The sequence below is a fragment of the Oncorhynchus mykiss genome, chromosome 9, assembly GCF_013265735.2.
Source record: "Oncorhynchus mykiss isolate Arlee chromosome 9, USDA_OmykA_1.1, whole genome shotgun sequence".
Taxonomy (NCBI): Eukaryota; Metazoa; Chordata; class Actinopteri; order Salmoniformes; family Salmonidae; genus Oncorhynchus; species Oncorhynchus mykiss.
The window spans coordinates 58,700,429-58,717,372 of NC_048573.1; the positions used below are offsets into that span (position 1 = coordinate 58,700,429).

Below are 16,944 nucleotides of genomic sequence, written 5' to 3' on the forward strand. Positions count from 1 at the left end.
TGCAGGGTTGAAATATGCTTTTCTGTCTTTGTTTACAGAGGTGCTATCCTCAGATAATAGCATTGTTTGCTTTCGCCGAAAAGCCTTTTTGAAATCTGACATGTTGGCTGGATTCACAACAAGTGTAGCTTTAATTTGGTATCTTACATGTGTGATTTCATGAAAGTTTGATTTTTATAGTAATTTATTTGAATTTGGCGCTCTGCATTTTCACTGGCTTTTGGCCAAGTGGGATGCTAGCGTCCCACATATCCCAGAGAGGTTAAAGTTAGTGAGGGAGATATAAGTCTCCAACTTCAGCGATTTTTGCAATTCGTTCCAGTCATTGGCAGCAGAAAACTGGAAGGAAAGGCAGCCAAAGGAGGAGTTGGCTTTGGTGATGTTCAGTAATTTTGTAATCAATGTTAATAAATTCCAATTATCTCTATCTGTCTGATACCCAGAGGTTGTAAAGTTTTGGTCTTAAATAAAACAGACAGAATTCCCAGCTCACAATTGATCAGATCCAGGTTTATTTGCGAGAGCTCCGCCGTGCACACACAAATGCATTTATTTTATACCATGCTAACCTATGCACATACATACACACCAACATAGGGATTTTCTCATGAGTCTCACCACAGTTTATAACCACTCAGCTGACAGTTCCAGGCTCCCCCAGATACTAGAGGCCTGGAGGGACTCTACCTGTCCTATCTTATCTCCCCAGATTTACAGTCAGGTCGGTTCAAACAGGTTAAGGATTCTCTTTGTTTTCATTAGACACACACAAGCATTCCTCTCTTCCCCCCTCCAACCTAGTTGGAGCTGTGTTTATTATTTTTAATTACTCCTTGTTCATGCTACATAACCTCTAAACCCTAATGGTTAAGTTTCCGGGTATAATTATTTAATCATTTATCTTAAACCTTCATAAAATCTTTTAACAGGTGATGACCAGTGAAATATACCTGCTGTAGCACGTGCTACGGATGGGAGTCTGAGCTCCTGAGTCTGAGATCCTGAGCACTCTGGAGCAGGTTTTCATTAAGGATGTCTCTGTACTTTCCTCCCTTCACCTTATCCTCAAACCTGACTAGTCTCCCAGTCCCTGCCGCTTGAAAACATCTCCACAGCATGATGCTACCAGCACCAATATTCACCATAGGGAGGATGCCAGGTTTCCTCCAGACTTGACGCTTGGAATTCAGGCCAAAGAGTTCAATCTTGGTTTCATCAGACCAGAGAATCTTGTTTCTCATGGCCTGAGAGTACTTTCGGGGCAAGCTCCAAGTGGGCTGTCATGTTCCTTTTACTGGGAGTGGCTTCTGTCTGGCCACTCTACCATACAGGCCTGATTGGTGGAGTTCTGCAGAGATGGTTGTCCTTCTGGAGTGTTCTCCCATCTCCACAGAGGAACTCTGGAGTTCTGTTAGAGTGACCATCGGGTTCTAATTCACCTACATGGCCAAGGCCCTTCTCCCCCGATGCTCAGTTTGGCCGGGTGGCCAGCTCTAGGAAGAGTCTTGGTGTTTCCAAACGTCTTCCATCTAAGAATGATGGAGGCCACTGTTCTTGGGGACCTTCAATGCTGCAGACATTTTATAGTACCCTTCCCCAGATCTGTGCCTCGACACAATCCCGTCTAGGAGCTCTATGGACAATTCCTTCAACCTCATGGCTTGGTTTTTGCTCTGACATGCACTGTCAACTGTGGGACCTTACATAGGCAGGTGTGTGCCTTTCCAAATCATGTCCAATTAATTGAATTTACCACAGATGGACTCCAATCAAGTTGTAGAAGCATCTCAAGGGTAATCAATGGAAACAGGATGCACCTGAGCTCAATTTCGAGTCTCATAGTAAAGGGTCTGAATACATAGTTGATAGTTGATAATACATAGGTGAGTCTCTGATCCACCTCTACGCAGATGACACCATTCTGTATACTTCTGGCCCTTCTTTGGACACTGTGTTAACAACCCTCCAGGCAAGCTTCAATGCCATACAACTCTCCTTCCGTGGCCTCCAATTGCTCTTGGAGTAAAACTAAACTAAATGCATGCTCTTCAACCGATCGCTGCCTGCACCTGTCCGCCTGTCCAACATCACTACTCTGGACGGCTCTGACTTAGAATACGTGGACAACTACAAATACCTAGGTGTCTGGTTAGACTGTAAACTCTCCTTCCAGACCCACATCAAACATCTACAATCCAAAGTTAAATCTAGAATTGGCTTCCTATTTCGCAACAAAGCATCCTTCACTCATGCTGCCAAACATACCCTTGTAAAACTGACCATCCTACCAATCCTCGACTTCGGCGATGTCATTTACAAAATAGCCTCCAATACCCTACTCAACAAATTGGATGCAGTCTATCACAGTGCCATCCGTTTTTTTGTCACCAAAGCCCCATATACTACCCACCATTGCGACCTGTACGCTCTCGTTGGTTGGCCCTTGCTTCATACTCGTCGCCAAACCCACTGGCTCCATGTCATCTACAAGACCCTGCTAGGTAAAGTCCCCCCTTATCTCAGCTCGCTGGTCACCATAGCATCACCCACTCGTAGCACGCGCTCCAGCAGGTATATCTCTCTGGTCACCCCCAAAACCAATTATTTATTTGGCCGCCTCTCCTTCCAGTTCTCTGCTGCCAATGACTGGAACGAACTACAAAAATCTCTGAAACTGGAAACACTTATCTCCCACACTAGCTTTAAGCACCAGCTGTCAGAGCAGCTCACAGATTACTGCACCTGTACATAGCCCACCTATAATTTAGCCCAAACAACTACCTCTTTCCCTACTGTATTTATTTTATTTATTTATTTATTTATTTAGCTCCTTTGCACCCCATTATTTTTATTTCTACTTTGCACATTCTTCCACTGCAAATCTACCATTCCAGTGTTTTACTTGCTATATTGTATTTACTTTGCCACCATGGCCTTTTTTTGCCTTTACCTCCCTTATCTCACCTCACGTGCTCACATCGTATATAGACTTGTTTCTACTGTATTATTGACTGTATGTTTGTTTTACTCCATGTGTAACTCTGTGTTGTTGTATGTGTCGAACTGCTTTGCTTTATCTTGGCCAGGGTGCAATTGTAAATGAGAACTTGTTCTCAACTTGCCTAGCTGGTTAAATAAAGGTGAAATAAACTAAATAAATAAATAGTTGTTTCTGGGTTGTTTTTTTAATTAACTTACAAAAAAAAAAACTTTTCTCTTTCTCATTATAGGGTATTGTGTGTAGATTGATGAGATTTAAAATATATAATAATTTTGAGGCTGTAAGGCTGTAAGGTAACAAAATGTGAAGGTGTCAAAATACTTTCCCAATGGACTGTATGTTTAACTGATCGATGCCTACACACATGTTCATGTTCAAGGGTTTTGCCAGTTCTTTTTCATTAAGTGTCGGACCCCAGTAAGACTAATGAAGGTTCTAATAAAAACAACAACAGAAAATCGAATCTATGGCTCTGTGTTCAACAGAATCGGATTCAGACTCTGAATTTGGAGCATATTTAGATGACGACAATGGCTGCTGCGCATCTCTAATGTAAGGAAATAAACAAATGTTAATTTTTTAATTTGTCGTTGTTATCAATGGTGATATTTTAATGGTTCTTCCTTCTTTTTTTGTAGGGCTAAAATGATGGCCAACAGTTTCTGGTAAGTGGAGCAGGATACCTCTAAGAATATACACAAGGTTTTATTTTCAGTTTAAGAAAAAGTGTACACTACACTACAGACTTAACAAAGCCTGTTTCTGACCCTTCCGCTCCTCATATAACGTGTCTACTGATTCTCTCCTCGCTCAGTGACCAGCTATGCCAACTGAACCATGCCTTTCGGAAAAACTGTCGTGTAGCAGTCAAATCCCAGAACTTCTATTGGCTGGTGCTCCTTCTGGTGTTTCTCAACACTGCAGCCAGCGCCTCTGAACACTACGGCCAGCCCAAGTGGCTCACCGAGATGCAGGGTCAGGATCCACTCTCTTCTCTACATCTATCTGTTCTACTTTCTGTCTTCACCTACCTGTATCTGTTAGTTTCTATTTATTTCTACGTCCTCCTCCCCTCTCTCTTTTTCTCTGGGTCATTTTCTCGAATTCAGCAGGTTGAAATGGTCAGGAACAGTAAATAAATAAATAACCTTCATTTTCTCTGTCTTTCCTTCAGAGCGGGCCAATAAGATCCTCTTGATGTTGTTCACGCTGGAGATGCTGTTGAAGATGTACAGTTTCGGTTTCCAGATCCACTTCTTGGCTCTGTTTAACCGCTTCGACTGCTTTGTGGTGTGTGGTGGCATCCTGGAGACGGTCCTGGTTGAGTTGCAGATCATCCCTCCCATCGGCATCTCTGTGCTGCGCTGTGTCCGCCTGCTCAGGGTGTTCAAAGTGACACGGTAGGTAACTGCTGGCCTGGTCCCAGATCTGTTTGTGCTGTCTTGCTAGCTTGATTCCAGATCTGTTTGTGCCATCTTGCTAGTTTGGTCTCATATCTGTTTGTGTCATCTTGCTAACTTGGTCCCAGATCTGTTTGTGTCGTCTTGCTAGCTTGGTCCCAGATCTGTGTATGTTGTCTTGCTAGCTTGGTCCCAGATCTGTTTGTGTTGTCTTGCTAGACTGGTCCCAGATCTTTCCAGAAAACGCTGCTATGCAAATCAAATGTACTTCTGAAGGAACTCTCTGAAATGTCACTCTCTGCAATTGATTAAATGCTTTGCATGCATGAATTCCATATGGAAGGGTACTGCATACCTTGATTCTTCACCCTCAAACACTGAAACCATCTGTCTCCTGTTTAGGCACTGGGCAGCCCTGTCAAACCTGGTCAATTCACTGCTCAACTCCATGAAGGCTATCTGCTCTCTACTGCTCCTGCTCTTCCTCTTTCTAATCATCTTCTCCCTGCTGGGTATGCAGCTGTTTGGGGGCAAATTCAACTTTGATGAGACTCAGATGAAGAGGAGCACGTTTGACACTTTCCCCCAGGCCCTGCTCACCTGCTTCCAGGTGACTTATACTTCTAATACCCTTCACACTACAATCACATTGCATGTGCTTTTCCTTACAGACCCCCTCTTTCTGTCTGTCTCTCCCTCTCTCTATCTCTACCATTTTCCTCTGTAGATCCTTACAGGAGAGGACTGGAATGCAGTGATGTATGATGGGATCATGGCTTATGGCGGGCCAGTCTTCCCACAGATGATCGTGTGCATCTACTTTGTCTCCCTCTTTGTTGTCGGTAACTGTATCCTTTCTGTTTACCAAGACAGACTGTTGGTTATTCCATAATCCACATTTGTACAAAGCCATTTAATGTACACAAGCCTCTATTAAGAAGTACTCTAGAAGATACAGACTGTACTGATCTGTATTCACAGATGTTCTCAGGCTCTTCATCAGTTCCTTAATATCTCTTGATCAGATATCCTGCTCAATGTCTTCTTGGCTATCGCTGTGGACAATTTGGCAGGAGATGGGGGAAAAAAGAAAGTAGAGTAAGTATCACAAAAGGCAGACAAAGAAAAGGTATAATTTGATGGTCTGGGCTTAGTACTGGACATCTCTAAGTAGCATCAGTAATAAGGATGATATGTAGACGGTGAACAAAGACCAAGTGCTGAATGAATGGCTTTTCAGAGAGAAAAAGGAGGAGGAAGAGGACTGGGACGATGACGAAGACAAAGAGGAAGATGCAGCGGTATGTACCTAGATGTTGTTTCAGGGGACCAATACACAATTATTTTATTTTATTATTTACCCCCTCTTGTCTCATCGCTGCAATTCCCCAACGGGCTCGGGAGAGGTGAATTTAAAGTCACGCGTCCTCTGAAACATGACCCGCCAAGCCGCACTTCTTAACACTCGCTCGCTTAAACCGGAAGCCAGCTGCACCAATGTGTCGGAGAAAACGCTGTTCAACTAACGACCGAAGTCATCCTGCAGGCGTCGAGTTGCTAGAGCCCTCCTGGCCAAACCCTCCTCTAAACCGGACAACGCTGGGCCAATTGTGCACCGCCATATGCGACTCCCGGTCACGGCCTGTGATCCTCAGTGTTTTAAAGATGAACAATTATCTCATGTTTGCATTTCTTTTGCTCACTCTTTCCTTGTGCAGAATGAGATGGATGACTGGGAGGAGAATGAGGAGTTGAGAGCCATTGAGGGTCTGGAGGGTAAGTTTTGTTCCATATACCTCAGATGGTTCCTCATCAGACTGTGACACATGAATTGTTATCTAAAACTTCTGATCTGATCAACTCCCCTCTCTCTCTAGGAATTATGCCTGTGAAGCCTGAATTTTCCGCTCCAAAAGAGAAGATTGAACCCATTCCAGATGGTAGCTCCTTCTTCATTCTTGGAAAGAGAAACTGGTAAGTCACAGCCATAGAGCCCTATGGGTCCTGGTCAAAAGTAGTACACTATATAGGGAATTGTGTGCCATTTCAGAGCACCCATATAATTTGCATGTTCTCTCCTCTCCCCTCAGCCTCCGAGTGGCCTGTCACAACCTCATCCACCACTCCTACTTCACCAACCTCATCCTTGTCTTCATCATTGCCAGTAGCATTTCTCTGGCTGCTGAGGATCCAATCAGAGCTCACTCCTTTAGGAACAACGTAAGGCAAAGAAACTAAAGAGCCTCTAGATATCTCCTCAGCCAACAGTCAGTCCCGACCTCACAACCAAACACAAACTACTGCCCAATCAATATATAACTGTCATTGATTCGACTGTTCTCACTCAACTCTGCCACACATCTACCGCCACTGATCAACAGTTTCAACCAAAACTACTGTTCTCATACTCACTCACCTTACACCGGCCACCAGCAAATAGTGTTTCAATATGGCTGTCATAATCCTGACATAGGATATCTTGTCTATCCTCAGATGCTTGGCTATGCTGACTATGCATTCACCTCCATATTCACTGTGGAAATTATATTGAAGGTAAAATAGGACCAAATATGTTTTGTTATATTTACTTCCTTTTGGAATGTTCCTTCATTGTGAATTGACAATGTTCTGCATAGGCTATCTTTCCTGCTGGCAGTGGCTGTATCAGTGGAGGATGGTGGGAGGAGCTATAGCAGAACAGGCTCATTGTAATGGCTGGAATGGAATCAATGGAACGGTATCAAACACTTCAAACATATGGAAACCACATGGTTGACCCCATTTCATTTATTCCATTCCAGCCATTACAATGAGCCCATCCTCCTATCGCTCCTCCCACCAGCCTACACTGAGCTTTATGTCTATCTGTAAACATATATAGTTGTACACATGGCATTGTAAGTGCCATTTAGAATCCCCCGTAACTCTTGTGATTTAATCTCCCTCTCTAGGTGACAGTTTTCGGTGCGTTCCTTCATCCTGGATCGTTCTGTAGGAATGCCTTTAATCTTCTGGACCTACTGGTTGTCAGTGTGTCGCTCGCGTCCTTCTTCCTCCAGTGAGTATCTGTCAGAATGTTAGCTCAGCAGGCTTGAACCTCCAGCTTTAAAGCTTGTGCCTGAGGTGAAGCAGGGGGTCCATTGACAATATAGTACAATAACTTTCAACCAACCTTTACTTGCCAATACTGCCTTTATTATTTGAAAGGCTCTGGTGTCTTATAAACCTTCTGTTTCCAGTTGCAGGTGGAACTCCAAAAACCAGAGAATATTCAGAAAAATATTAAATCCACTTTTTCTATTGATCAGGGTTGGGTAGGTTACTTTCTAAATGTAATCTGTTGCAGTTACTAGTTACCTGTCTAAAATTGTAATCAGTAATGGAACATTTGGATTAACATTTGGATTACCCAAACTCTAGTATCTGTAATCTGATTACAATATCTTTGCTGGTAATGTAACTGGTTACAGTTTTTGTAATCATATTAAATGTAACTGATTGCATGTACATGTAATCAGTTACTCCTCAACCCTGGTATCGAGTGAGAATGGCCTTTCACATGTGTGTAAATATTTGTGTGTGTTGTTTGAGTCGCTCTGCGTGATGTGCTGTCATCATCTTCTACATGTGGCTACTGCCACATTGCTTAGAAATGACAAAGATGTTGTAAAATGCCAGATGTCCGGCAACTAAGATGGTGAGGAACCTCCTCTCGAGGTGCAAAAAGTGGATTTAATATTTCTCTGAATATTCTCTGTTTTTTGGAGTTTCACCTGCAACTGGAAACAGAAGACACTGGTGCCTTCCGAAACAGGAATTATGAAAAGTATCGGCAAGTAAAGGTTGGTCGAAAATACTGGAGCTGTACCATGCTTTTCAATGGACCATTGGATCAAAGGCCATCACAAGGTAGTTAGCTAGCTATGCAGATGGATGTAAGATTTGATCAGCTGTCGGTGTGTGTGTGTCGTGTATCGATGTGTTATATTGACATAATACTGTAACAGCACTCTCTGCTGGTCAGACAAGAACAAGTCTTTGTGATTCATTCTCACACTCTTATCTGCCTCCTCTTATATTCTCAGTTCCAGCGCTATCTCTGTGGTCAAGATTTTCAGGGTACTCAAAGTGCTCAGGCCTCTTCGAGCAATCAACAGAGCTAAAGGACTCAAGGTAATCATTTGAATACTTTGACCACCTCTCTCTTGCTCTCTCAACTACAGTTGAAGTCGGAAGTTTACATACACTTAGGTTGGAGTCATTAAAACTAGTTTTTCAACCACTCCACAAAGTCCTTGTTAACAAACTATAGTTTTGTCAAGTCGGTTAGGACATCTACTTTGTGCATGATACAAGTAATTGTTCCAACAATTGTTTACAGACAGATTATGTCACTTATAATTCACTGTTTCACAATTCCAGTGGGTCAGAAATGTACATACACTAAGTTGACTGTGCCTTTAAACAGCTTGGAAAATTCCAGAAAATGATGTCATGGCGTTAGAAGCGTTCCAAGTCAATTGGAGGTGTACCTGTGGATGTATAACAAGGCCTACCTTCAAACTCAGTGCCTCTTTGCTTGACATCATGGGAAAATAAAAAAAAATCAGCCAAAACCTCCGAAAAAAATTGTAGACCTCCACAAGTACGGTTCATCCTTGGGAGCAATTTCCAAACGCCTGAAGGTACCACGTTCATCTGTACAAACAATAGTACGCAAGTATAAACACCATGGGACCATGCAGCCGTCATACCTCTCAGGAAGGAGAAGTGTTCTGTCTCCTAGAGATGAACGTACTTTGGTGCAAATCAATCCCAGAACAACGGCAAAGGACATTGTGAAGATGCTGGAGGAAACGGGTACAAAAGTATCTATATCCACAGTAAAACAAGTCCTATATCAACATAACTTGATAGGCCGCTCAGCAAGGAAGAAGCCATTAAAAAAGCCAGACTATAGTTTGCATCTGCACATGGGGACAAAGATTGTACTTTTTGGAGAAATGTTCTCTGGTCTGATGAAACAAAAATAGAACTCTTTGGCCATAATGACCATCATTATGTTTGGAGGAAAAGGGGGAGGCTTGCAATCCAAAGCATGGGGGTGGCAGCGTCATGTTGTGGGGGTTATTTGCTGCAGGAGGGACTGGTGCACTTCAAAAAATAGATGGTATCAGGAGGATGGAAAATGTTGTGGATATATTGAAGAAACTTCTCAAGACATCAGTCACAGGAAGTTAAAGCTTGGTCGCAAATGGGTCTTCCAAATGGACAATGACACCAAGCATACTTCCAAAGTTGTGGCAAAATGGCTTAAAGGACAACAAAGTCAAGGTATAGGGTGGCCATCACAAAGCCCTGACCTCAATCATATAGAAAATTGTGTGCAGAACTGAAAAAGCGTGTGCGAGCAAGGAGGCCTACAAACCAGACTCAGTTACACCATCTCTGTCAGGAGGAATTAGCCAAAATGTATTTATTGTGGGAAGCTTGTGGAAGGCTACCCGCAACGTTTGACCCAAGTTAAACAATTTAAAGACAATGCTACCAAATACTAATTGAGTGTATATAAACTTCTGACCCACTGGGAATGTGATGAAAGAAAGAAATCCTTCTCTCTGCTATTATTCTGACATTTCACATTCTTAAAATAAAGTGGTGATCCTAACTGACCTAAGACAGGGAATTGTTACTAGGATTAAATGTCAGGAATTGTGAAAAGCTGAGTTTAAATGTATTTGGCCAAGGTGTATGTAAACTTCTGACTTCAACTGTAACTGCAAACGTGGTCTTGTTTCTGCTTTTGTTGGCAGAATGTAGTGCAGTGCGTGTTTGTGGCAATCAAAACAATCGGAAACATCTTGATCGTCACAACGCTCCTCCAGTTCATGTTTGCCTGTATTGGAGTGCAGCTCTTCAAGGTACTTGGTCATTGCTTTTAGCAGTACTTTGAAAATACTCTGTATGTTGTCTTCTCATTATAAAGCCATGTGTTGTTCTGCTCTGTGTATTACAGGGAAGATTCTACAGTTGCACTGATGAAGCTAAACACACTCCATATGAGTGCATGTAAGACTTAATATTTTGTCATTTATTTGTCTTTTAGCCAATGCATCACTCAAATTTCTGTCATGACATACTACAGTATATGTGATTTACTAATAAGTATAGCTTTGTGTGCGTGTGTGTCCGCGTTTTAGGGGAACGTTTGTGGTGTATAAGGACGGTGATATGAATCACCCTATGGTGAGAGAGAGGAAATGGCAAAACGGTGAATTCAACTTTGACAATGTGCTGCAGGGCATGCTGGCCCTGTTCACTGTGTCTACATTTGAAGGCTGGCCGCAGTGAGTACCAAGACCACACATTAGTACATATGATGACTATCTGTTTATATATTAAAGTTTTCATCTCTCCCATTATAAACTCGTAGGCTGCTGTACAAGGCCATCGACGCCAATGCAGCGAACCATGGCCCTATTTACAACTACCGTGTGGAAATCTCCATATTCTTCATCATCTACATCATCATCATCGCCTTCTTCATGATGAACATCTTCGTGGGCTTCGTCATCATCACGTTCCGTGAACAGGGAGAATCTGAGTTCAAAAACTGTGAACTGAACAAAAATCAAGTTAGTCCTTTTCCTTGATGAACTTATTTTGACGTTCATCACAATCACAAAGCTACTGTACCTTATCATGTCAAAGGCATTCAGTCTACTGAGAATGCGAGTGATCACTTCACCTCCCACCTTCCCTGTGTCTCCTGTCCTGCCCTCCACAGAGGCAATGTGTACAGTACGCTCTGAAAGCCAAGCCCATCAAGATCTACATTCCCAGAAACCCATCCCAGCTAAAGTTCTGGAAAATCATCGCCTCCAGCCAGTTTGAGTACATCATGTTTGTCTTAATTCTTCTCAACACCCTCACCTTGGCTGTACAGGTACAATACTGCAGTTTCAACTACACCTAGTCATAATGTATGCATAATGTACATTGAACCAAAATATAAACGCAACATGTAAAGTGTTGGTCCCATGTTTCATGAGCTGAGATAAAATATCCCAGGCATTTTCCATGCGCACAAAAAGCTTATTTCTCTCAAATTTAGTGCACAAATGTATTTACATCCCTGTTAGTAAGCATTTCTCCTTTGCCAAGATAAACCATCTACCTGATATGTGTGGCATATCACGAAGCTGATTAAACATCATTAAACAGGTGCACATTGTCCCGGGGACAATAAAAGGCCACTCTAAAATGTGCAGTTTTGTCACACAACACAATGCCACAGTTTTGAGGGAGCATGCAATTTGTATGCTGACTGCAGGAACGTCCACCAGAGCTGTTACCAGAGAATTTAATGTTCATTTTTCTACCATAATCCGCCTCCAACATCGTTTTAGAGAATTTGGCAGTAGGTCCAACTGACCTCACAACTGCAGACCACGTGTATCGCGTTGTGTGGGCAAGCGCTTTGCTGATGTCAACGTCGTGAACAAAGTGGCCCATGGTGGCGGTGGGGTTACGATATGGGCAAGCACAAACTACGGACAACTAACACAATTGCATTTTATCAATGACAATATGAATGCACAGAGATAATGTGACGAGATCCTGAGGCCCATTGTCGTGCCATTCATCTGCCGCTATCACCGCATGTTTCAGCATGACAATGCATGGCCCCATGCTGCAAGGATCTGTACACAATTCCTGGAAGCTGAAAATGTCCCAGTTCTTCCAAGGCCTGCATAAACACCAGACATGTCACCCATTGAGCATGTTTGGGATGCTCTGGATGGACTTGTACGAAAGCATGCTGCAGTTCCCGCCAATATCCAGCAACTTCGCACAGCCATTGAAGAGTAGTGGGACAACATTCCAGAGGGCACAATCAACAGCCTGTCCAATTCTATGTGAAGGAGATGTGTCGCACTGCATGAGGGAAATGGTGGTCACACCAGATACTGACTTGTTTTCTGATCAATGCCCCTACCTTTTTTTAAGGTATCTGTGACCAACAGATGCATATCTGTATTCCCAGTCATGTGACATCCACAGATTAGGGCCTAATGAATTAATTTCAATTGACTGATTTCCTTATATGAACCGTAACTCAGTAAAATCTTTGAAATTGTTGCATGTTGCGTTTACATTTTTGTTCAGTATATATTACAACAGGAATAAGATTATAAACTGTTTACATGTATTGCCCTGCAGCATTATGAGCAGTCTAAAACATTCAACTCTGTGATGGACATCCTCAACTTGATCTTCACAGCCCTATTTACCATAGAGATGGTCATCAAGCTACTGGCTCTCAGAACACATGTGAGTTCAACAGGCTTTCACTGGACACATGTTGATATCAATACAGTGTTCTAATGTTCCATGTTCTAATGTTCCGATACCATGTTCTAATGTTCCATGCTGTTGACTGTGTTTGTGTGTGTCTGTATATCCAGCAATATTTCATTGATGCTTGGAACACCTTTGATGCTCTGATAGTTGTGGGCAGTGTGCTAGACATCATGGTCTCAGAGCTTAGTGTGAGTACTATCTCTGTATCTCCTTTAGCTACTTCATGTTACATCATCTCTTGCATCTTCAGCCATTTCTTTACGTTAGGGAAACATGTGATGCTTAGAAAACGCTTGGAAGATAGACCTGCAACACTATTTGTGTACAGTTATTCATTGTAACATCTCAAGGTCAGTTTAACAAACACATTGCTTTATAATACTCTTGTGTAGGGTTTGCTACAGTCAGAATAACTGTTGGATGTTCATATATGTCAGGGCTCTCCCGCCCTGTTCCTGGAAAGCCACCCTCCTGTAGGTTTTCGCTCCAAACTTCGTTATAACTAACCATCATATCAACCAGCTAATTATTAGAATCAGCTGCGCTAGATTAGAGTTGTAATGTAAACCTACAGAATGGGAGCTCTGCAGGAACAGGGTTGGAGAGCTCTGATATGTGATATCTAATGTATATTTTTCTGTTTTTTTCTATTTCCAAGGGTGGAGATGAGGATGGAGAAGTAAGACCACGACAGGGACACAACTCTCTCCTCTCTGTCTGTCTCTCTCACCTTCTTCTCTCTCTTTCTGCCTCTCTTTTTCTCTCTGTCACTCTCTCTTTCAAAAAAAATATTTCCTTTAATCTCTCTCAATAAATTGTGTGAAAACAAGCTTCTGTTCCCTAAACCTCTGTGTTTCTGTCCAGGCCATTGAGGCCGCAGCCAAAGCCGCAGCTGTAGCTGTACCTGGAGCACCGCCCGGGGCCAAGAAGGAAAGCGGAAAAGTATCCATCACATTCTTCCGTTTGTTCCGAGTCTTGCGATTGGTCAAGCTGCTCAGCAAAGGGGAGGGCATTCGAACCCTCCTCTGGACTTTTGTCAAGTCCCTCCAGGTCAGTGCTATGCTCAGGCAGATGACAAGACAGACAGACATGCACAGTGTTGATTTATATTTTGTAAATAAAATGTACGTTTCTACCTCTCACAGGCCTTGCCATATGTCGGTCTCCTTATTGCTATGATCTTCTTCATCTACGCTGTGATCGGCATGCAGGTGGGTCTCCTCCCATGTATTGTATCCCCTTCAAAAGTATTTAAAATGCAGCTGGTGACAATATGGCCTATGCTCACACCTTTTGCAGACATTTGGAAAGATTGCTATAGATGACAACTCGCATATCAACAGGAACAACAACTTTCAGACCTTCTTCATGTCTGTCCTACTGCTCTTCAGGTGAGCTCTGCATGAGAGAGAGATAAATAGTAAATAGGTAGAAACTCAACCACCTTCTCCTTTTCTCCCGTAGCTATCCACTCTTCATTTCCCCTCTGTTCTCTTCTTTTCTCTTCTCTGCAGCCTCTCCTCTTCCCATTCTCTCATCTCCTCTCGCTCCTGTGTCTTCTTTACGTTCCTCAGTCCTAATGTGTGTGCTGTTCCTGCAGGTGTGCAACCGGAGAGCAGTGGCAGGAGATCATGTTGGCAGCGTTGCCAGGGAGACGCTGTGACCCCGAGTCAGACTTTGAGCCCGGGGAGGAGAGCATGTGCGGCAGCAACCTGGCCTACATCTACTTCATCAGCTTCTTCATGCTCTGCGCTTTCCTGGTGAGGGAGAGGGGAAGGGAGGGAGGAGGTGGTGTCAGAGGAAGGAGGGGAAATCTGTATGTGAGAGGTCTCTGTTGCGAAAGAGAAGTTTATCTCAATGAGACCAACCTGTATAAATAAGGGAAAAATAAAGAAATGTTGAAGCAGACCGGCTGTGATCAATACACTCCGTGTTCCTCTTCTCAGATCATTAACTTGTTCATTGCTGTCATCATGGACAACTTTGAGTACCTGACCAGGGATTGGACCGTACTGGGTACTCATCACCTGGACGAGTTCAAACGAGTCTGGTCGGATTATGACCCAGAGGCCACGTAAGAGACGACTCTCTGTATCTCTTTTTTATTTATTTCAAATCATGTATTTTAATGTCAATGGTCTTAACAACCCAATTTAAAAGAAAAAAGATACACATTCTCTTAAAATTTAAAGGAAAGCCATTCATAATTTCTTACATTTCTCTTCTCATCAATCCCTTTTCCCCATTTGGTCCTTTATATTGTCCTCATTTCCAATGGCTCGTAGTGGAGCTGTGTACATGCTGATTTCTTTCTCTGTTGCAGGGGTCGAATCAAACATATCGATGTGGTCACTATGCTGCGCAGGATCCAGCCACCCCTTGGTTTTGGCAAACTGTGCCCCCATCGTGTGGCCTGCAAGGTAGGGCAGATCATATTTTAATGTTAAAAGTTGCATAAATGAAAAAGTATAATAAACGTATTAGCTTGAATTATTTGTATAATTGAATGTTTGATATATGTCAGATAGTGTGCAGTGATAATGATATCCTTAAAATGACGTTTTATTCATCAAAGTCACACTCCCACTTAATACAGTATATCAAGACAGGCTACATGTCCTACAGTCTCTCTCTACCCATACAAGCCTGTCTAATCTAGCAGATCAGTGGAATTTACTCCCTCAGCCTTGGCTGCCTTTCCTCCTCTTCCCCCTGCCAATCCAATTAAACCCTCCCTCTCTCTTCCTTCTCCACTTCCTCTCCCCTCCTCCCTTTCTACCACTCTTCCTCTCATCTGCTTGCTTGTCCTGTCAGAGGCTGGTTGCTATGAACGTGCCGCTGCACAGCGATGGGACAGTCACCTTCAACGCTACCCTGTTTGCGCTGGTCAGAACCTCACTCAAGATCAAGACTGACGGTCAGTCAGCACACACACACAGTGTATCATTCACACATCATTATTTAGTGCAGTGGTGCTTGCAGCCTTTACTCCTGTGTTTTTAAAGGTCTTGTGTCACTCCACTAGGGCCTGTTGACCAGGACAACGAGGAGCTCAGGGCCATCATTAAGAAGATATGGAAGCGCACTAAACCCAAGCTCCTTGAAGAGGTCATTCCACCCCCTAGAGGTAAAACTCAGGAGGTGCCTTTTTTAACCAACTAGACAGAGACTTATTACTGTATACTACCGTATAACCACACAGACCACTCTAATGGTAGTTTTAAAGTTACAGAAATACAGGTTTCTTTCTGTATCTCACTAGGATATTTGTCTGTGTTTTTTTATCTTAGTCCTTCTCTATCACTTTCCCATTTGCCTCCTCCCTTTGTTTAAAATGATTTTTTTTCCATTCTCCTCCTCTGTGACGATTCTTCCTGACTTAGGGGAAGAGGTGACTTGTGGGAAGTTCTATGCCAGCTTCTTGATCCAGGACTACTTTAAGAAGTTCCGCAAGAGGAAGGAGCGGGAGAGGAAGAAGAAGGGAAAGGACAAGAAAGACTCTCTCCAGGTATACCAGTTACCTGTTTACACGTGTTGCTGTTTGGTGACTGTGTGTGTGTTTGTGTATTACACTTTTTGTGTGTGTGTGTGTGTGTGTGTGTGTGTGTGTGTGTGGCAGGCAGGGCTACGGTCACTGCAGGCACTTGCCCCAGAGTTGCATCTGGCCTTGGCAATGGAGGGAGAGGAAGAGGAGGGTATGGAGGGAGAGTTGGACGAAGAGTTTTTCAAAGTAAGTATCTCCTATTGACTGTCATTAGTGTATCAAAACAGTATGTACTGACATTTTTTTAATTTCACCTTTATTTAACCAGGTAGGCCAGTTGAGAACAAGTTCTCATTTACAACTGCGACCTGGCCAAGATAAAGCAAAGCAGTGCAACACAAACAACAACACAGAGTTATACATGGAATAAACAAACTTACAGTCAATAACACAATATAAAAAAGTCTATATACAATGTGTGCAAATGGCATGAGGAGGTAAGGCAATAACTAGGCCATAGTAGCGAAGTAATTACAATTTAGCAAATGAACACCGGACACTGATAGCACTGATAGATGTGCAAGTAGAAATACTGGTGTGCAAGAAGAGCAAAAAAGTAAATAAAAAACAATATGGGGATGAGGTAGGTAGATTGGATGGGCTATTTACAGATGGGCTGTGTACAGCTGCAGCGA

At 42.9% G+C, this 16,944-nt stretch overlaps 1 protein-coding gene across 1 annotated transcript in view; it reads left to right on the plus strand.

The window, feature by feature from the left end:
* LOC110531219 (voltage-dependent L-type calcium channel subunit alpha-1D) overlaps positions 1-16,944 on the plus strand; it is a 36,489-nt gene that overhangs the window by 16,159 nt on the left and 3,386 nt on the right. The window contains exons 9-37 of the mRNA XM_036986959.1: positions 3,757-3,976; positions 4,176-4,401; positions 4,804-5,011; positions 5,129-5,249; positions 5,427-5,499; positions 5,642-5,702; positions 6,141-6,168; positions 6,279-6,375; positions 6,492-6,621; positions 6,895-6,954; positions 7,353-7,459; positions 8,487-8,574; positions 10,215-10,322; positions 10,418-10,470; positions 10,602-10,748; positions 10,835-11,036; positions 11,189-11,347; positions 12,625-12,735; positions 12,870-12,957; positions 13,658-13,815; positions 13,911-13,976; positions 14,065-14,156; positions 14,366-14,525; positions 14,712-14,839; positions 15,089-15,185; positions 15,580-15,682; positions 15,791-15,892; positions 16,149-16,273; positions 16,385-16,495. Coding sequence (XP_036842854.1) covers positions 3,757-3,976; positions 4,176-4,401; positions 4,804-5,011; positions 5,129-5,249; positions 5,427-5,499; positions 5,642-5,702; positions 6,141-6,168; positions 6,279-6,375; positions 6,492-6,621; positions 6,895-6,954; positions 7,353-7,459; positions 8,487-8,574; positions 10,215-10,322; positions 10,418-10,470; positions 10,602-10,748; positions 10,835-11,036; positions 11,189-11,347; positions 12,625-12,735; positions 12,870-12,957; positions 13,658-13,815; positions 13,911-13,976; positions 14,065-14,156; positions 14,366-14,525; positions 14,712-14,839; positions 15,089-15,185; positions 15,580-15,682; positions 15,791-15,892; positions 16,149-16,273; positions 16,385-16,495 — 3,429 coding nt within the window. The remainder of the gene's footprint in view (positions 1-3,756; positions 3,977-4,175; positions 4,402-4,803; positions 5,012-5,128; positions 5,250-5,426; positions 5,500-5,641; positions 5,703-6,140; positions 6,169-6,278; positions 6,376-6,491; positions 6,622-6,894; positions 6,955-7,352; positions 7,460-8,486; positions 8,575-10,214; positions 10,323-10,417; positions 10,471-10,601; positions 10,749-10,834; positions 11,037-11,188; positions 11,348-12,624; positions 12,736-12,869; positions 12,958-13,657; positions 13,816-13,910; positions 13,977-14,064; positions 14,157-14,365; positions 14,526-14,711; positions 14,840-15,088; positions 15,186-15,579; positions 15,683-15,790; positions 15,893-16,148; positions 16,274-16,384; positions 16,496-16,944) is intronic.